General features: G+C 41.9%; 1 protein-coding gene across 2 annotated transcripts in view; it reads left to right on the plus strand.

The window, feature by feature from the left end:
- Positions 1 to 22,363, plus strand: part of LOC137941489 (uncharacterized methyltransferase At2g41040, chloroplastic) — a 67,915-nt gene that overhangs the window by 18,715 nt on the left and 26,837 nt on the right. For both annotated transcript variants that reach the window (XM_068786929.1, XM_068786928.1), the window contains exons 2-3: positions 10,355 to 10,455; positions 10,534 to 10,674. In XM_068786929.1, coding sequence (XP_068643030.1) covers positions 10,355 to 10,455; positions 10,534 to 10,674 — 242 coding nt within the window. The remainder of the gene's footprint in view (positions 1 to 10,354; positions 10,456 to 10,533; positions 10,675 to 22,363) is intronic.

Here is a 22,363-nt window from a genome sequence, read left to right on the forward strand (position 1 = left end):
CTAAACACGTGCAAAAAACACACACCTAAATACACGAGGAGACAGAGACAATAAGATAACAAAAGGCATCAATATTTGTATGGGAACTTGTCCCCCAAGAACAAATGAAGACATCCTATTAATAAGAAAACATACAGTGAGAATTGCATCACCCTAATAAGATTTGACACATTCATATGCAATAACATAGTACGAGCCCCTTCTAATAAATGACGATTTTTGTGTTTAGCCATGCTGTTTTACTACAGTAAAAAAACATGATAACTGATGTATGATCCAGCTTTTTAAACAAAAACAAATGAAATTTTTGGTTCATGAATTGTAGACCATTGTCATGAAGTATGCGAATATATGTATCAAACTAATTCTTGATTTCATTATAAAAGGCTTGAGATACATGAAATACCTCAAATTTCTCCCATAGGAGATATACCCAAGTACATCTACTGAAATCATCAATAAACGAAAGGAAATATTTATTACATACTAGTCACAAGACAAGGATCTCAAACATTAGAATGAACGATGTCAAACAAACTACTGCTCCTAAAATGACTTAATGGAAATAGTGTCCTGTGATGCTTGCCATTTGGCACGAGTCACACTAATTTGAAAGATTGGAAGGAAATGTAAGAAAAAGTTGAACCGATTTTTGGTGGAGAAGGGTGACCTAACCGTAGGTGCCACTGTAGAGGTGAACCCATAGAATCCATAGCATGTAGTGACTGCTCTGGTGAGTGGCTCTAGATACTACCATGACCTCTAGAAGATTCTGTGAAACTATAAGTATTAAGTGTAAAAGCATCAACCATCTTAATTACTTGGGTACAACTGTAGTTTCTTCACACATGATTCTATTGAATATAGTAGACAAGATAGGTACATCATCTGAAACAAGTAATTATGCCTTCACTCCATCAAATTCTGAACCCAGACCATCAAGAAATTTGGCAACCAGCAACTAGCTTTGCTCTTTCTTAATTCTTGTTCATCAGTAGTAAACGGATGATATACATTTATCTCCTACCACACCTCTGGAAATTCACTGTAATACCCTGTAACAAGTTTGTTACCTCTATTGAGACTGAAAAAGTTGGTAATAACTCATATACTTGAGATAGATTGCTCTCTTGTGCTTACAAGGATTCCAGGGATATCCACATATCTTTTGCTGTCTCACAATTCATAATTCGATTCCTCAATTTGGAATCAACATTGTTTATTATCCAGGTCATAACCTGATAGTCTTCTACCTCTTAGTCATCATTCATAGGTATAGGGGATCATCGCTAATATGTTTTTACTTTCGCTTGCCTTCAAATTTATCCTACCGATTTAGACCAGCTAAGATAGCTCTGTCCATTCAATTTCTACGAAATAAATCCAATTACATCTACTAAAATCATCAATGGATGAAACAAAACACCTATGTCCAAACTGACTAGTCACAAGACAAGGAACCTAGACATCTGAATGTACAAGCTCAAATAGTTTAGTTGTTTGATGAGGTGAGGTTGGAAAAGAACTCTGGTGATGCTTGCCTAGTTGATAGGACTCGCACTGAAGAGAAAAGTTGGAAGGAAATTTTGAAAATACTTGAATCAGCTTTGCTGGAGATGGATGACCTAGTTTGAGATGCCATTGTAAGGTATTATCTGGTAGGTGACTTTCTAAATAATACAATCCTCCTCTCCCACGAGTGGAACCAATCATCCTCCTCATCACGAGATCCTGAAAAACATAGTGAGTAGGATAAAATGTTGACAGTTCATAGACTTTACGAGCCGACTCATAGATAGTAAATTTAGAAGAAATTTGGGGGCAAGTGAGGCTGATTGAGGTGATATAAAAGAAGCAGGAATGACATTACCCATTCCTTGAATTGGTGAAATAGATCCATCGGTAAGATTGGCATGTTTTATAAGCAAGGACTTCTTCATATCAGAAAATAACGAAGGCATATCTGACATGTGTTCGATAGCTCTTGAATTGAGAACCCAGGATGGTGAATGATGCACAGTGAAGGCCGACATACCTGAACCAGTTCCAGTGGTAGGAGGAACAAAAGCATGAGCCACAGATGCAGAAGGGAAGTAATGGAGAGCTGAGCCATACTCTGGGCAATCTATTGTTGTTGCTGAATTAATTGTTCCATGTCCTCTGGGGCTCCAGGTGTGACAAGTGTTGCAGCATCAGACACATTTGAATTGCCATCATGAATGGTAGAATTGGCCCATGCAGGTTTTCCAAATTTAATCCAGCATCTGTCGGAGTAATGATTAATGTGTTTGTAATGAACACACTTTTTTCTGTTTTACCATCCCCAGGACCTCTTCCTCGGCCTGAGCCATCTCTATCTCTACCTCTGCCAGTGTTTCTCTGTCCTCTAGAAGAATTAGTGGAACCTGATGCAGTGTCTGATGTAGTAAGAACAGTGGCTTTGCCTATCTTAGCATTTTCCCCCACCTTGGGTACAATTGTCTTTTCAGCTCTCATTACCCTATTGAAAGTGGTGGATAGGGTGGGTATCTCATTAGAGACGAGGACCTGAGCCTTGATTCCATCAAATTCAGCACCTAAACCATCAAATTCAGCATCTAAACCATCAAGAAATTTTGCTACCAACAACTGATTTAGCTTTCATTCATCTATAGTAAATGGATGATAAACATTAATTTCCTGCCAGATGCCTGCAAGGAACTGTAATATTCTGTTACTGTCCTGTTTTCTCTGTTCAACTCGTACACCCAGTGAAGGATTGTTCTCTTGAGCATATAAAAATTCCAGTGAAACCCACATAACCTTTGCAGTCTCAAATTCATGACCTGGTTCCAAAGAGTAAAATCTATACTGTTGACAATCCAGGTCATAACCTGGCTGTCTTTTGCTTCCTAGTCATCATCAATGGGAATGGGTGGATTATCCTTAATGAATTTCGTCTTCTTTCTGGCCTTCAAGTACGTCCTAATTTATTTGGTCCAATTAAGATAATTTTAGTCATCAACTTTTCAAAGTAATAGTAATAATGTCCTCCCATCAAAACCTGAAAATTCTTTAGATAGAGTATATACTTCACTAGAATCAGCCATATTGCTTGTATCGAATAACAAATCTGTTCAATTTCACTTTCCAAAGTACTTCTTATGAGTCAATTGTGTGGGCCCCACCATGCAAAATTAGGGTTAGGGCAAAGAATGTGATGTGCACACTTCAATCTTTAATAATCATAACAAAAATCTCAACTTTCCAAGAAATCAATCCAAACAACTATCAATTAGAGCTAATGTCAGCCTAAACCAAGATGATGCAGGCAAGAGAAAATGGATAGGTGGTGCACATCCCAAGACAAGCATAAAAGACCCTCTTTATGGCAGTTAAATTATAGAAAACTGCTCTAGGAATAGCAAAATTAGTAACCCTAGGGTTATGACAGACGAAAAAGGTGAAAAAATTGATTTTTCACCAACCAGTAACCGAAAGATCTGAGAAAACCATTCTTCTAGGTGATCGTCTTCTTTAAAGGATGACGAATACTGATAAAAAGCCTTCCGAAATGTGATCTACCACTTTGATATCATGTAAAAAGTAAGAGTATAGAGAGAGATGAAGAGAGAATGAGAGAGAGAGAAAGGCTCAAGAGTGTGCTGCATTGGCGGTTGTGCACGACCCCCGACTATTTAATTAAGTGGGTCTTGCTGAGTTACAAAAATGCCTTCACTTAAGTGAAACTCTATTCTCCTTATAGCTCCCACTCTATATGTCCTATGTACATGAAACTTGGACTATAGACATAATTCCGCATAAAGAACAAGATTACATAAGAATATGAATATGAGGAGAAGGTGAAACGACCAAAATGCCCCTGGACTGGGTTTTTCAACACAGGGCAATGGTCCACACTATGAGTGAGATGATGAGGTAGGCTGTCACTTTATTCGGGATGATGTGATGATGGAGGAGGTAGTTACCCTATTTGTCTGATTTGGTGATCAACTTGAGATATCTTTACCAAGGCACTAGGAAAGCGAGAATTCTATCTTTTTGTGGCAAGTGGGGACTCTTGGATATATACGCTCCTGTTTAAGGGAGAGTGTTAGAAAATTTTTAGGGGTATTTTGGTCATTTCACTACTTAGGTGAAGTTATTTCTATATTTAATCTTGTTCTATGTATTGAATTATGTCTATGGTTTAATTTTCATGTACATAGGATGCAGATTGGGAGATATTAGGAAAAGAAGCATGATTGTGTAAGTAAGAGTATTTTTGTAATTTCTTCAAACCCTTTGGAGCTTCTCTCAAACTTCTCCTCTCTTTTCTCTTCTTCCAATTCCTTAATCCTAAGTTTTTCACCCCCATCACCGCCCAACACATACCCTCCTCGACCAGACTACCCCCCTTTCCCCCCCTACTCCCTTTACTCCCAAACCCGACAACCCAGAAAACCGGGCCCAACAACCCTTGCCCCATTCCCGACCCGGTAGACCCCCTGGCCCATAAATCAGTCCCAACCCCCTACTCCCTCCCTTTCCTCCCCAGCTTCACAAAACTCCCTCTCCCCCCCCCCCCTACAAAATCATGAAACCATTTCAATACCTCCAAACCTGATTTGCCATGGTTTTGATCGCCTTCTCTGTGCTGCCTTGGTCTCCTCCAGCATGCCACCAGCTGAGGGCCAGCTCATATCGGACTGATTTCAGGGCCACTTGCTCCTGACCTACAGCCCTCTGGCATCATACCTCTGCCCGGGCTATTGGATAGTCACCTTTCACTGAATTGATGACCGCTGGATGGCAACTCGGATTACAATCTCTACCCCCATTACTTCAGTTCGTGACTGAAGCCCCACCTTGCATCACTGAGGCCTCGGTTTGTGGGTTCATATTTCGGGCCTTCCGCCAGAACTTTGGGAGAATAGCATCTTTAGCCTCATTGCCAGCCGCTTTGGTATATTGGTTAGACTGGACAGCAACAGGGCTGATTGTCAGTGACTCGACCGAGCCATACTCTTCATCAACCCCAGCTGCATTCACTCTGGGACGACCTTGTTTGCTTCTTGACGTTGGTCAATCCCACCTTTGGCTCGGTATCTCCTTTGGAGAATTGTGGGAGACTGTCTCCCTTCCCGGCACCAGCAATAGCGGGCCTGTACCTGGTCAGTAGACGCCCCCACCCCCCTTGCCGCGCTGAACCCCCAAACAGCCTTCAGCCCCTATGTCCCAGATTGCCTACCTCACCATCTCCATCAGCACCTGGCCCCCACCGCACTGACACCCCTACCCCTTACCTGGCATCGCATCGATACCAGGATCCCCCTCTCCCCTTGACATTTGGCCCCCTCCTTTCCCGCCATGTGGCTCTCCCACTCGGGGCGGCTGCCAGCATCTCACATACCTACAACAACCCGATTCCCCCACCCCCACTCCTTTATAACCATCCCCATGACCCCCCTCTTCAAGCAGAACCCATCCGAAATACCTCTCCTCCCTTCCTCCCTCACAACATCCCTCGTCTCCTCTCCCACTCCACCCCCTCCGGATTCTCTGTTGTCACTGCCCCTCCCAGACCCACCTCCCCCCTTTCTGACAGTGAGTCCTCATCATCACCCTCGTCTATGACCAGTCAGCCTAGGCACCCTGTTACTAGATCACCCCCCTAGTCTTGCAACCTACCAGCACCGTAGCCGCTCTGCTGCCTAAGCCTCCCTTTCTGGGGAGCCTAGTGGCCCTCCCCGCCAGCCAGGGGAAATGGCTCATGGGGACCTTTGGCCCCCCTCCCGAATGTCAGAAACCGGCAACTCTACTTGGCTTTGCAGAATGAGCGCCACCAGTTTGATGAAGAAACATGGAGTCGTATCTCCGAGTTGGCTCGAAGAGTGGGAGTGGTTTACAATGAGAACCTCTCGGGTGGCAACACCACATTAGGAGTTTGCAGAAATGTCAAGAAATGATTATTCTCTCTTGGAATGTTCGTGGGATTGGTCTAGAATGCATGCTACTATCCAGAATCTTCTTTCCAGAAGTCACCCTTCTATTGTTATCCTCCAAGAATATAAATGTCAGAATCTCTCCAATTCCATTATGCATGACCTCTAGGGCTGTAATAATTTGGAGTGGCTTGCTATCAATGCTATTAATTCTTCTGGTGGCCTCTTCCTTCTTTGGAACTCCTCTACTGTTGAAGTCTTAGATCACATGACTGTATCCTTCTCTATTGGTATAAGTTGCGTGACAGATGCACTAGATTCACTTGAGGGCTTGCTGGCACTTATGGGCCTACCAGATATCAGAATTGGCGCTCCTTTTGGGATGAGCTTTTTGGCCTTCTGCCTCTCTGGTCCACTCCTTGGCTCCTTGCCAGGGATTTTAATGTTACCCGCTTTTGTAATGAGAAGTTTCCCCCTACCTCACGGACTACCGCAGCCATGAGGCAATTTGCTGACTTTATTAGGGTTTTTGAGTTGGAAGAAATCAGTTTATCGGGCAAGGCTTTTACTTGGTCCAATGGTCAGAGACCTCCCATCCTGTCCATGCTTGATCATTTCTTGGCCACTGGTGATCGGTCTTGAGTCATGCTGGCTCTGATCATTAGCCTATTTAGATTGATACCAAACTTGATACATGGGGGCCTGCGCCTTTCAGGTTTGATAATTCTTGGCTCTTGGACAAGCATTTTGCCGGTAACGTTGCCTCCTGGTGGGAAACCTTTGGGACCCTAACTATGATGGCTGGTCTCTCTCGCGCAAGTTAAAGCGTCTCAAAGTGAAACTCAAAGAATGGTCCTTGGAGCGTCACCTTTCTACCTCCTTTCAGAAATCTTCTCTCCAATCTCAGATTGCTGCCCTTGATACGGTTGAGGAGCAAAAATGTCTTACTCATGCTGAGTTTTCTAACCGCATCTCTCTTCAGTGCAATTTTCAATCTATTCTACACTCTGAAAGAGTTCAATGGAAGCAAAAGGCCCGCTTCAAGTTGTTGGCCGAGGGTGATGATAACACAAAGTTCTTCCATGCTATCGCCTCGGCCCGTAGGAGGACTAACTGGGTTACCTCCTTGTCTATTGACAACGAGGTTACCTTGGATATGACCTCCATTACTGATGCCTTTCTCAGTTTCATTGTAGATCTATACAGGGAAGAGCAACACCATCGACCCAGACTTTCCAGCCTTTGCTTCACTGCGATTTCCCCCATTTTGGAAAGATTCATTGAGCTTCCTTTCTCTGACTTGGAGGTTGAGGATGCGGTCCTGAGTCTCCCCCAGGATCGGGCCCTAGGGCCTGACGGGTTCAATGGGGAATTCTATAAGGCTTTCTGGTCCGCCTTGAGATTGGATATCATTTCCATGGTCCGAAGCTTCTTTGTTCGTGGAATCACTTTTAAGAGCGTGGGTGCCTCCCTTATTGCTCTGGTCCCCAAGAAAGCTAGTGTGGAACGCCCTCAAGACTACCGGCCGATCAGTTTTGTTTCAAGTCCTTACAAGATCATTGCCTGCATTTTGGCCCGTCGTCTCAAGTTTATTCTTCCTACCATCATCCACCAGGGTCAGAGTGCATTTATCAGAGGCCGTGACATTCTCGACTCTACTATGGCCACGCATGAGATTGTGGATCATTTTGCCAAGCAGGGTCAGCCACAGTTTTCTCAAGTTGGACCTTGAAAAAGCTTTTGACCGGGTTAGTTGGTCCCTCTTAGACGACATTATGCATCGTATGGTTTTGGTGACAAATGGAGGTTTTGGATCCGCAATTGTATCTCTTCGGTCTCGTACTCCTTGCTTCTCAGTGGCATGGTTTGTGGCTTCTTCCAGGGCTCTCAAGGCATCCGTCAAGGAGAACCCCTCTCCCTGCTCCTCTTCAACATCATTGCTGAATACGTATCCTCTATGTTCTACCCTGCTTGCAACACTGGTTGGCTAGAGGTCGTCTCTGATCAAAGTTGTTTTGACATCCCCTTGCTCCAATTTGTGGATGACACCATATGCTTCGGCTTTGGCACCCTTGATCAGGTCCATAAACATTAAGGCCCTTCTTGGCCTTTTTGAGCTCACTTCTAGTCAGAAATTTAACTAGGGAAAGGTATCAATTATGGGATTTCATATTGATCCTTCATTGCTTTAGATCATGGCAGAGACTTTGGGATGTCCGGTTGCGATTGATCCCACTTACTATCTGGGCTTCCCTCTTACTGACAGCAGACCCCGGATGGGGCTATGGGCTCCGGTGATCGAACGGCTTGAGTGTCGCCTCTCCACTTGGAAGGGTAGGATGCTCTCCAAAGCGGGTAGATTGATCCTCTTAAATTCTTGCCTCGCGGGTATACCTAACTACTTCCTCTCCTTCCTGGCTTGCCCCGCCTCTATTAGCCGGCGCATTGACATGATCAAGAGACATTTTCTGTGGCCTGGCATTGGAAATGAATTTCATTATCACCTTGTTAGTTGGGATGAAGTGTGTAAGCTAAAGTCTTTGGGTGGGCTCGAGATCAGGTGCACCAAGGAAATGGGGAATGCTCTATTGCTCAAGTGGTTATAGAAGCTCAACTCTTCATCAAGGGCTTTGTGGAAGCCAATGGTTGCTTTCAAGCTTTGGCGTTTTGGAGATAGATGGATCACTGACGAAAACTGTCATCATCTCTCCCCCATCTGGAAGACCAAGTTTCATTTGTTTTTCACTTTCTGCACTGCCATTCGGTTCTTTGTTGGGGATGGCTCCAGTCTGCATTTCTGGATGGATTGGTGGTTAGGCGATGGCTCTCTTGCCTTGTCTTATCCATCTTTGCTTCAGCTCACCACCGGTCGCAACTTATCTGTCTTCGACGCTTGGGGGAATGGCTTATGGAACCTTTGCCTTAGACGTGCCCTTACTGATGAGGAAGCCATTTCTGTTTGTAGCTTGATTGATAGTCTTGTCAGTGTTATTGTCCACCCTCAGACAGTGACCAGATGATCTGGCTCCCTGATGTAGGGGCCGATTCTCGGTCTCCTCGGCCTACCGCCATCTTATGGGATGGTCTCGGCCGCACGCCCCCCACCCAGTTGCTTTTGTTTGGCGCCTTTCGGTTTCTCTGGAGTGCCTATCGCAATAAGATCTTCACTGCAAACAACCTTATCAGGCGCGGTAACAACACTCCCGATCCTCTCTGCGCCTTCTGCGGGACGGTGGCTGAAACCGTGAATCATCTTATTCTCCACGGTGGCTTTGCCTAGAAGGTGTGGACTTACGTGATTGACAGTATGGGTCTCAGCTTCTGTATCCCACTTGACCTGATCACCATGTGTCGTTTCTCTTTTGGGACCCGCCTTCCTAGCCTAGGCAAGTTTCTGCTGGCTGCCTGCATTGCTTTCATCCCTTGGTGCCTTTGGAAGGAGAGGAACTCTAGACGGTTTGACTATACTTTCCGCTCTACTATTGAGGTCTCCTTCACTGGCACTGGGCTCATCTCTACATGGATCCGCTCCCGGAAAGAATAATCCTGCCTCTCTTGTTTCCCGGTCCACACCAACTGGAAGATTATTGCTCAGATGTTCGTCCCCTTTGCCCCTCGCCGAGTTGCTGTTTGGGAGCATCCCCCCACCAGACATTTTAAGCTAAATTTTGATGGTAGCGCCTTTGGGAACCCGTGTTTGACTGACTTTTGCGGGATGATTTTTTATCCGGGTGGCACTGCTATTCTGTCTTACTCTGGCCCTCTTGGAATTGCTGACTTGACCACTGTGGAGCTCTCTGGTCTCATTCACGGCTTGCGTATCTTTCAGGACCACTTCAGTGGTCCCCTTATTGTGGAGGGAGATTCCAAGGTTGTCATCGGATGGTGTTTTTCACCTCATCCTTCCCCCCATGGCATCATTGACAAAATTTTCTTGATATTTTGGATATTGCTTCTACCATTTCTTGTACTTGGTCTTATGTTCTTAGATCTACCAATTCGGCTGCTGATTTGTGTGCTAAGCTTGGCCTCCCCCTTCAATCTCTTGTTGTTAGGGGAGGCCTCCTTGATGTATCTTCCCTTTCTTTGAAATAAAATTATCATCATTTCAAAAAAAAGTTTTTCACAATAATGAATGAACAAATGGCATGGAAACTATGGGTCCTATACTCTAGGATTATTTTGTATCGTTTGCACACATACATGCCGGCTTGAAAGTGAAATAGTTCACTTACGTTTTATCATATTTTACCTTGTCCTAGAATGAATATCTTTCACAATAACTTCATCTCTTGTTTTAGGCTTAGCGAGTCTGTTATATTTAAATTCTTTTGAGTCTTGTTCTATAGTTATTTTTCTAAAGATATTTTCCTAATTTTCTTCTGTGAATTTTAAGCAGATAGGTGACAGATAAGTTACTTGTCTTGCAGGACCCTACCATTCAACAAAATACTGCTGTTCAGTTGGACTTTTTGGCATGCCCCATTTGCTATGAACCGCTGATCCGGAAGGGGCCTCAAGGTTTAAATTTGTAAGTTGGGAAGGCTATGTTTTGCATTTTTTTTCATTTAGGTTTCTTCCTTAATCTGAAATTCTTTCTCAATTGTAGGCCAGCGATCTATAGATCTGCCTTTAAATGTCAGAATTGTTTCAAGACATACTCCAGCAAAGATATCTATTTGGATCTCACTGTCACTGCTGGGACAAAGGAATACGATGAGTTCAAACCGTCTAGAACTGAGTTATTCAGGTCTGAGAACTTATATTGTTATTGAGTACATGATATACTTTGAAAAGCTTTAGACTGCCTTCATTCAGCTCTAGTCTTATTCCATTACTGATATACTTAATTCATATGCTGATCTTCCTCATATACTTATCCACGTTATTCATATTTATTGTTTCCAAGATGGCCAAGTTTCTTTGGTTGAATGCAGCTTTATCTATAAATAGAACTCAATAATTATTTACATTTCGCATTTTAAAGAAAAAATTATTTACCTTTAGGTTTATGGGTGTTATTCTCTGTGTCTATATTTTGATACAGTTGCTTAAAGTAGCAGACTCCAAAAGAAAAAAATTTATTATAAAATGTTCTTTGTTCTGATTCAGATACTAATGTGAAGGAAGACTAAAATCACCTTTATAGGTGCCATTTTCAGTATAGCATGCTTCAAGTGACACAAACAAAGTTTGACATTTTGTAGCTGAATGAGTCCCACATTAAGAAGTGTTAAGGAAATTGATTGAGTTATGAGGTTGAATTATAGGCCTTATAAATAGTTAGTCATTTTTGGATGGAATCGGGCTCAACCCTATAGTGGTATCGGAGCAGGTTGTGTGCGTGATCCGTGGCCCAATGTGCGCTCCTTAGGTTATTTGTGATGTATGGGCTCCATGAGGTGAGAGTCATATTGTTTGTATTTTGGAAGTGGGGAGTGTTGAGTCGGAAAAAGCTCCACATCTCAATGTGTTAAGAAAATTGATTGGGTTTGTTGAGTTTCTGGAAAATAGAAAAACTTCACTAACTTGTTGTAATTTGATGACAATGAGCCTTTATTTATAATAGAGGAAACAAGTAGAATCCAATTACAATTAAACTATCATTATCCCAGTTACACCCAAGTTAAACACTCAAAGATAAGTCCTAGAATAATTGAATAATTGAACATAAATAGAAAACTAACATAACTAAAACACTTTTAACTGAGACTCTTCTATGAGACCTCCTCTTGTGAGGTTCCTATAAGATTCCATTATAATAATTTAGCTTTATGAGACTTCTTGTTGTGAAAGCCATATAAGACTTTTTTATGCCTGCAGTTCAACACTCCCCCTCAAGCTGGAGTTTATAACTTCAGCTTGCAATGAGAAAGATTTTTGGTCTTTAATTTTCTTTTGCTAAAAGGAATTTTTCATAGATGCAAAAACTTCATCTTTTGTGCTCTCCTTTTCTTGAATATTTTAGTCACATAAAAATTACCGCAACAAGTGGAACAAAATACCTCTTTCTTGTACTTTTTCTTCAACTTCACCTCCTCAAGCTGGGGATAAAAAAAACATAGAGACCTAGTTTGGACAAAAACACAATATGGAAGAAGAAAATCAGTTCTAGCCTTATGACAAAACTCCATACACCAGTCAAAATGGTCATAGTCTGAAACACATAGCTAAATTTTGAAGGCGGAAAAATGGCTCAACTTTAGGCCTTAACAAAGAGGGTAGCTCAAACACAAATCACCTCTTGGGTAAAGAATAAAACACTTGGCTCAAGTTGAATGTTGGGCACACCCCTATATTTTTAGGTAGTGGGTCTAGGCATTGCACTGAAATAATAAAAACACAAGATGGTAAACTGAAGAAATACTAGAGGAAAACAACTTCAACCGGAAGGAGGCGACTATGCAACACTCATACATCCAAAGTGGTTTTTTTTTTTTTTTTTTTTTTGAAAAAAGGGAGACTATAATGGTAGAATTTAATAAATTTGATCAAGTATGAATTTTTTTGGGTGAACACAATTTTTTGGAGTCAACTATACAGAAGATACATAACCAAGTAACAAAAGCGCAAAACTTGAAAACAACATCGAAGCAAGATATTACATACCTTGAATGAGCACATCATGGAGTGATTAATTTTGACCAAAAATCTTTGATTAGAAGAGAAATTTGACTAAAAAACTCGAATTTTAGGAGGAAAGGAAACTCAATTAAGGTCAATGCATGGAGAGATAATAGGAGAGAAAATAAGAAAAAAAAAGATTTTCGGTAGAACTGACCTTTGGCACTTCTTATATTGATTTCTCCAAAATAATAGCTTAGAATAAAAAACGGTTTGTTGCTCAAGAAACTAGACTCAAAGAGCTTTAAATTGATACCTAATTTGACATAAAAAACTTGTTCTTGAATCTTTTATGACTTCTTGATTTTCTTCGTTCAGTAGCTTGACCCTTGCCAACTCCAATGTGAATATCTTCTTAAATACATATCAGATTGACATAAAATTTTCTCCTTTTTAAACTAGACTTTGCTACGTTTCATACAAGTACTATATTTCTTCATGAAATATACTTCTTTTGAGAAAAAGAATCTGATAGATTTCGGATTCTTTAATGTGGCCGAACTGATTACTCTTTCTTCTTTAGGTAGCATGACCATTGACTCTTTCGAGATTGATATCTGCCTATAGAAAACTGAGATTGAGAATTGGTTGGATAGTTATGAAAATGGACTTATATATCTTTCTTTTGATATATAATTCTCCATATAAAGTTGTTAAGGAATAGTCCCACATGGATTAATGAGAACAAAAATGTTGAGTTTATTAGTTGGGAAAGAGGTTTCCTAAGATGGCTAGTCATTTTGGGATAGGCCTTGGACCCAACTTCACAAAAGTCTCGTTCTTGATGGCATAAAACGGCTTGAAATTTGAATTTTCTGCTACGGCTCGAACTTCTTTTGCAATCTGACCTTTGCTGTTTCAAATATCGATTTCTCTTTGTAACTCCAATTGCCAAGCTTCCTTTTGTGTTGGAAAATAGACTTGAAAATTTTTCCGTCAATATGTAATTTGTAATATGAAAAGTTCAATATGAAGGTGCAAACTCCAAGAAAACAACGGGCACTGGGATAGAAATGCAAGAAAAAAGATAGAATACGAACCTAAACTACTAGAGATGATAAATCAAAAAAGGATCAGATAATTTCTGTGGGTTGACCGTGTCAATTCATCGAACCCGCTCTGATACCATGTTGAATTTCTGGAAAAGAGAAATACTTCACTAACTTGTTGTAATTGGAGTACAATGGGTCTCTATTTAAAATAAAGGAAACTAGTAGAATCCAATTACTATTAAACTACCCTTATCCCAGTTACATCTAAAGTTAAACACTAAAAGATAAGTCCTAGAACAATTGAAAATAAATAGAAGACTAACATAACTAAAACACCTTTAACTGAGACTCTTTTGTGAGAATCCACCATAATAATTCTGGTTTTGTGAGATTTCTTGCTATGAGAGTCATGAAAGGCTTTTTCATACCTGTTCTTCAACTGGGTTATAAGGTTGAATAATAGATCTCCTAAGTGACTTGTCATTTTAGGATGAAACTGGGCTCAACCCAGCACTAATGACTGCTAGTGTGATTGAGAAAAGGAAGTTTATTTAATCATTTTTCAGGTTAGAGTATGTCGCTAGTTAAAAAGAGTTTGTATGACATATATAAGTTGCTGGTTGTAAGAAGATTATTTGCTATATTTGTATCACTTATTTATTTCTTCATTTATGTATAACAACAAATCTTGTTAAAATGGAGTTGGATGGAATTGAATAGAGGGTTCCTTTATTTAAACTACCATTCAGGTTAGGGAACGTGGTAAAGCTTGTTCCCTTTTTCATATTGAATGGTTTTGTCCTCTTGAAGAATTATTCACATATTGAGACTGAAACTTGTGGGGCATGAGTACCATGTGTAAATTCTCTATTATTGTTAGGTCATTCCACTTAGCATTATGGAGATTCTGTAGTGGCTAATTAATGTGAAACACGACTAGTTTAGAATGTTGATATACACACACACTCACATTGTTGAGTTTTGGGTTAAGCCCGGTTTCATCCCAAAATAACTAGCCACTTAAGAGGTTTATTGCTCAACTTTATAATCCACTAACTTTTCTTTTGAATTTTCAATTTGGGACTTATTCCTACTCAACACTCCCCCTCATGTCTAGGCTTAACATAACAGGCCTGAGACATGGACACAAATCCTCTTATGGGTACATAGATTCCTTTATAGAGCCTACAATGCACAAATAACTTGAGAAGCACAAACTGAGCCTTGGTCTACACACAACCTACTCTGATACCATGTTGAGTTTTTGGTTGAGCCCAGTTCCATCCCAAATTGACTAAGGGTGGGCATTAGGTCGGATTTGGCAGGGGACCCAACCAGACCCGACCCAAAAAAGTCGGGGACTGGGTTACATTTCCACCCCGCAGGGCAAGGAAAGGGATGGAAAATAAACCCCATCGGGTTTCGGGTCAAGTATGGGATTTATACGTGTAATGCCCCTTTTTTATTTTAAAATGACATGAGGTTTAATAAACAAAAGTACGTAATTTCTTAACTTTAATTGGGGTATTTAAGAAACAAAAATTTTATTTCAATATACTTTTCATGTAGATGTGATAGACCCCAAATTAGTGTTACGTACACTAGGAGTAAACAACAGCTAAAGGATAATTAGAGGAGTTAACAGTGATTAATGGGACAGGGGCATTTTGGATATTTTACAATTTTAAGTGGTTACGGGAGGGAATATAGAGGGACAACAAAGGGAGAGATGGGGATTCGTCATTTTTGTCGTTCGAGCTTGCTCAAGGAGAGTGTTGGTCTCTCGACAACCAGTGGTTATGCTCGCTTAGTTTCTTTGAGTTCGATCGTGATTTTGGATTGGATTTTCCGTTTTTATCTCTATTGTATTTGCGCCAAGTGATTACTGCTATCAGAGGTTTATCAACGCTGTCGAGGATACATCTTTGGCTCGAGGAGGGTTTACTTCTTTTGATTTCGGCAGTGAAGGTTCGTCGATTTCTTCCCTTTGGCTTGAAAATCCGTATTACTGTTGTCGGGGTACATCATCTGGTAACAGAGCAAATACAATAGAGATAAAAATGGAAAATCCAATCCGAAATCACGATCTAACTCAAAGAAACTAAGCGAGCATAGCCACTAGTTTTCGAGAGACCAGCACTCTCCCTGAGCAAGCTCGAACGACAAAAATGATGAATCCCCTTCTCTCCCTCTGCTGTCCCTCTATATTCCCTCCCGTAACCACTTAAAATTGTAAAATTCCCAAAATGCCCCTATCCCATTAATCACTGTTAACTCCTCTAATTATCCTTCAGCTGTTGTTTACTCCTTCTAGAGTAAGTAACACTAATTTGGGGTTTATCATTACCCCTTGCCCAAACTTTCACCTTGTCCTCAAGGTGAAAAGCAGGAAACTGGAGTCTCATTGCCTCAAAATCCTCCCAAGTGGCTTCAAACTCGGGTAGGTCATTCCATTGCACCAAAACCTCCAACTGCTGCTGCCCATTTTTGTCCACTCTTCGTATATTCAAAATGGCAGCAGGTTCAACCAATATCTCGAATTCAGCAATCAATTGTGGAGGAAGAATTGAAGATGAATGTGATATTCCTTTTGCTCGACGAAGTTGGGAGACATGAAACACCGGATGCACGGAGGACTCTTGTGGGAGTTGCAGTTTGTAAGCGACTCTTCCAACTCGTGACACCACCTCAAAAGGTCCATAAAAATGTGCTGCCAACTTCTCATTGCGCCGAGTGGCCAAGGAGCGTTGCCGATAGGGCCTGAGTTTTACAAACACGTGATCCCCAACCTGAAACTCTTCATCCCTCCTTTTAAGATCAGCCGTGGCCTTCATTCTCTGCTGAGCCCGTAGTAATTGCATCTTCAAATCGTTAAGATATGCATCCCATTCCTCTAAAATTTGTTTGACATCCGAAACTGTAGCTGTCCCGGACTTATAGTGCAATAAGGACAGAGGTTCACGTCCGTATAAGACTTGGAATGGAGTGGTACCCGTAGAAGAATGGAAGCTAATGTTATAACAATATTCTGCCCATGACAACCATTTTGCCCAAGTTTTTGGTCTGTCAGAAGCGAAACATTGAAGATAGGTCTCCAAACACCTGTTAACCACTTTAGATTTACCATCTGTTTGAGAGTGGTAGGCGGTGTTGTGCCTCAAATCAGTCCTTTGGAGATGAAAGAATTCTTGCCAGAAATGACTCATAAACACCTTGTCCCGATCCGAAATAATAGACTTGGGCACCCCATGCAATCTAATCACCTGTCTCACAATAAATCAGCCACGGTTTTGGCTGTAAATGGGTGCCGCAACACCAAAAAGTGAGCATACTTGCTCAACCTATCCACCACCACCATAATAATATCAACGCCCTCTGACTTGGGCAATCCTTCAATAAAGTCCATCGTCAAATCCTCCCAAACCATCTCCGGTAAATCAATAGGCTGAAGAAGACCAGTAGGGGACCTTGCCAAGTGTTTGTTCTTTTGGCAAACCTCACAATTTTGAATGAATTCAGTCAATTTTTTCTTCATACCCGGCCAATATAAGTCCGCAGCCATTCTTCTATATGTTTTAACCTCTCCTGAATGTCCCCCAATAGGTGTGCAGTGGTATTCACACAATAAGGTTGGAATTAAGGAAGAAGTAGCAGATAAAACCAACCTACCATTGTAAAAAAACTGCCTATGGTCAACTTGAAACCCTACTACCTTGTCACCAGCTGCCAATCGTGTGATAATTTGTTGTACGAATGAGTCCACTGCCACTTCTTGTTGTAAAACATCCATATCCAGCCATTGCACCCCAAAAACTGCTGCTATATTCATCATGTCAGGTTTGCGAGAGAGTGCATTCGCCACTCTATTACTTGCCCCCGATCGATATTCAATGTTAAAGTCATAGCCCATCAATTTCACCAACCAGGGTTGATATTCCACGCTTACGAGACGCTGTTCCAGCAAGAATTTTAAACTTTGCTGGTCAGTTCACACCAAAAACCTCCTTCCCAGCAGGTAAGGACGCCATTTTTGAATAGCCAACACAATGGTCATCAACTCTTTTTCATAAATAGACTTCAATTGGGCTCGTTCACCCAAAACTTGACTAAAAAATGCAACCGGCCATTGATCTTGCAGTAGAACAACCCCTAGCCCATATCCAAAAGCGTCGGTCTCCACAATAAACAACTTCGAAAAATCAGGTAGAACCAAAACTGGTACCGTAGTCATGGTTTCGTTCAAACGCTCAAACGCCCCGGTGGCTTCCTTCGACCACCCAAACCTATCTTATTTTAATTGATCAGTCGAGGGTCTCGCAATATCTCCATAACCCGAAACAAATTTCCGGTAGTATCTTGTAAGAACAAGGAAACCCCTTAGTTCCTTAAGTGTGGTTGGTGCGGGCCAATCAACCATAGCCTGTATCTTACTTGGATCAACTGACACCCCCTCTCTAGAAATGATATGTCCCAAGTATTCTATTTGTTCTCTCCCAAAAGAACACTTAGTAGAATTAGCATACAACTTGTGTTCTTTTAATTTCTCCAAAACGGCCACTAAATGATCACAGTGAGCACTCCAACTTGGACTATATATCAAAATATCATCGAAGAATACCAATACAAATTGCCAGAGAAAAGGTTTGAATACCTTATTCATAAGGGATTGAAATGTTGCCGGTGCATTGGTAAGCCCAAAAGGCATGACCAAGAATTCTTAGTGTCCTTCATGAGTCCGGAAAGTTGTCTTGTGCACATTAGCTGCTTTCATTCTGATTTGGTGGTATCTCGACTTCAAGTCCAGCTTCAAAAAGACTTGTGCTCCATGAAGTTCATCTAACAACTCATCGATCACTGGAATGGGAAACTTATCCGGAATAGTCTCCTTGTTAAGGGCTCTATAGTCCACAAAATCTCCAACTTCCGTCTTTCTTCTTGACTAATAGCACGGGGCTTTAAAAAGGGATAGTGTTAGGCTGTATGATTCTAGTAGCTAACATTTCTTCCTCCAACCTCTCTATTTCATCTTTTTGTATTTGGGGGTACTGATATGGATGAATACTCATCGGTGACGCTCCCTCCTTCAAAGTTATGGCATGCTCCTTTTCCCTTTTTGGTGGTAACTCTTGGGGCATGGCAAAAACATCCCCAAAGTTCGTTAAAACTTTCTTCACCATTGTTGTCGTGTCCTCCTTCGGTTGTGACGCTGCCACTATGGTATTGCCCAACTCCACAAGAACCCCATGTCCCTCATGCTTGATAGTTCGCATCATCGCCTTGTGTGAAACAAAAGTTTTGTACAAGGAGGGATCTCCCTGCAATACCATTGTCTCATTACCCAATCTAAACTTCGTAAATGTGTTTTCCAATTCGTATATGTTCCTCCTAAGGTCTCCAACCATTGTATACCTAAAATCACATCGGTGCTTCCCAATTCCAAAGGCAGAAAATCCTCCACAGCTTCTATTCCTTGAAGAGTTAATCGAACCCCCTTACAAATTCTTTCCCTGGGAAGTGCCACACCTGTACCCAATTGAACGCCATACTTTGTTGTTGGAGATAAAGGCAGGTGTAGTTTTTTTACCATTGTAGTGGAAATAAAATTATGGGTTGCTCCTCCATCAATGAGGACGATGATTGGTTGTTCTCCGATGCTTCCCGCAATCTTGATAGTCTTCGGAAGTGTTAATCCAACTACCGAATTCAACGACACCTCACTATTTGAGCAGCTGCTCTAACGTCTTCTTCCTGCTGTTCACACTTGCCGTCGTCGCCATCCTCCATAACTTCTTCTTCCAACTTTTGTAAAATCAGCACTAGTAGATCCTTGTTGTTACATCTATGCCCAGCTGAGAATTTTTCATCACAACAATAGCACAAACCCTACTAACCCTACTCTCTCCGGTATTGGATTTCGACTTCCATGAGTTTCCTGGATGGTGTCCTCTTCTCCATCCCATGCTTCGTCGTTTCTGCCATGGACGTTGTCCTCCCATTACCCCCAACTATGGTCCCCGCTGGTTTTGGACTACCCAGCCCAAACCGACTCGGCTTAATAATTTCATTTTTTTCTTCCAACTTTTGGGCCAACTCCATGGTCTTTCCCAACCCATTGGGCTTCAATGTCAAACGCCTAGCAACTTCCCAGGAGGTCACCCATCCTAGGACTACTCTCGCCCAGGCTCGCTTAACTTCAGAGTTCTTAATCAGATACCTAGCCAATACAACCCGAAAAGACTAGCCGTTTAAGGTATGGAAAGCCAAGTATCTAACCCATCAGTGGACCAGGGGCAGACGGAACCTAACCCAGGTGGACCGAAACCACCTAGCTCTGACACCCATGGTGCCCAGCGCTGATACCATGTCAAACGCCTAGCCAATAGGACTTCCTAGGAGGTCACTTGACAAAAGGATTTTCCAAAGATTGATTTCGATGTTGATTATTTCCTCCCGATACATAGATATGCATAGGTTAATTTATAATCTACAAGAAATTACAATAATGCCCTCCCTTATCATAATTCATATATACATAAATACAAATCAACTTGATAATATCCCCCCTCAAATTGATGCTAGTAAGTCAACCAACAACAATTTGCCTACCAAAAATTGATGTCGCTGCCGAGTCATGGCTTTGGTGAAGACATCGGCCACTTGGAGATCCGAAGAAATGTAAGGAAGAGAGATCACCCGACTATCTAAGCTATCGCGGATAAAATGACAATCAACCTCAATGTGCTTGGTGCGTTCATGGAAAACAGGGTTGGTGGCAATCTGAATAGCACTAGTGTTATCAGCATGAAGAGGGGTAGAAGTAGTCTGAGGGAACTCAAGCTCCGCAAGAAGACCGCGTAGCCATACAATCTCAGAACAAGCAGTAGACATGGCACGATACTCAGCTTCAGTAGAGGATTTTGAAACACGATCTTGTTTCTTACATCTCCAAGAAATTAAGGCATCACCTAAAAACATACACCAACCTGTAGTAGAGCGACAGGTATCCGGACACCCAGCCCAATCAGCATCACTATAAGCAATAAGTTGAAGAGAGGAGCCTGTAGGAAAAAATAACCCACGAGTAGGAGAACTTCGAAGATAGCGGATGATGCGTCGAACTACAGCAATATGGAGATGACGAGAAGATGGCATAAACTGACTGACCTGATGAACGGCATAGGAGATGTCGGGGTGAGTAGTGGTCAAGTAGACGAGACTCCCAACCAAATGCCGATAGAGAGTAGGGTCATCTAGAAGGTTCCCTTCATCTTTCCTGTATTTGACATTTACCTCCATAGGAGTATCAACAGAAGAAGTGTCCTCCAAACCAGCCAAGGTAATAACATCTTGAAGATACTTATGCTGGTTTAAGAAAATACCATTGGCCCGATGATGGACTTCCAATCCTAAGAAGTACGTGAGCTGGCCAAGATCTTTCATATTAAAGTAGCAAGTAACACCTGCTGCAGCTTGATAATCAGTCCAGAGTCAGTGCCAGTAATAATGATGTCATCCCAAAAACTAGGAGAATGACCATGCCCGCAGCAGACTTATGATAGAATAGAGATGAATCATACTGACTCTGTGTAAACCGGTGGAGAATAAGGGTGCCACGAAATTTCTCAAACCAAGCCCATACAGAGGACGACGAAGCTTGCAAACTTGATTAGGAGAGGAGGTATTCATACCCGAGGGGAGCTTCATGTATACATCTTCCTGGAGGTCACCATGGAGAAAGGCATTCTTCACATCCATCTGATGCAACGGCCAGGACAGAGAAGCTACAATCGCGAATATAGTACGGACCGTGGTCATCTTGGCAACTGGCGCAAATGTCTCCTCATAATCAATCCCATATTCCTGTTTGTTGCCCAGAGCTACTAGGCGAGCTTTGTACTGGTCCAAAGAGCCATCAGAGCGAAGTTTGACAGAGAAAACCTATTTACTCCCAAGAGGCTTAGTTGGAGGAGGGTAAGGAACAATATCCCAAGTGTGATTCTCCTCAAGTGCTTGAAGTTCTATTTGCATGACATGTTGCCAACACTCATGTGCCATGGCCTGTTTGTAACAAGTGGGAATAGAAGTAAAGGATAAAGTAGCGACAGGAGAGACAGTGCAGGAGAAACCATACCAATGAGGAGGCCTAGAAGGGCGAGTAGACCGGTGAAGTGTGGTGGAAGTTGGAGCAGGAGGAGGATCAGATGCCAGGACAAGATCGTGAGGGGGCACAGAGGAAGTAGAACCAAACTCATGGCTACTACGTCTGCCATACACAAAACCAGGTTTGAACCTTTCCACAATTGGCGGAGAAACATCAAAGCAAGGTAGAAGAGATAAAGAGGCATATGGTTGCTCAACATGAGATGGAAAAAAAAATTGATTTTCAAAGAAAACCACATTCCGAGAAACCCATATACGATGAGCATGTGGATCATAACAAACATAACCCTTTTGAGGGATAGCATAACCAAGAAAAGCACACTTAACTGATTGGGCTGTAAGTTTATGTCGTTAATGAGTAGGGAGATGCACAAAACAAACACAACCAAATGTCCGAAGATCAGAATATGAAGGAGAATGGCCAAACAACTTAAAGAAAGGAGAAACATAATGTAATGTAGGAGAAGGTAAACGATTGATCAAATGAACCGATGTAGAAAGCGCTTCACACCAAAAACGCGGAGGAACAGAGGATTCAAGTAAAAGGGTTCTGACCATATCAAGAAGATGACGATTTTCCGCTCAGCAACACCATTTTGTTGCGGTGTCAAAGGACAAGAGCCCTGAGAGACGATCCCTTTGCTTTGAAGAAAGTCCTGAAAC

Source organism: Aristolochia californica, unplaced genomic scaffold, assembly GCF_029961685.1.
Source record: "Aristolochia californica isolate CCGP_79_NKW_82.1479 unplaced genomic scaffold, dmAriCali1.0.hap1 SCAF_9, whole genome shotgun sequence".
NCBI lineage: Eukaryota > Viridiplantae > Streptophyta > Magnoliopsida > Piperales > Aristolochiaceae > Aristolochia > Aristolochia californica.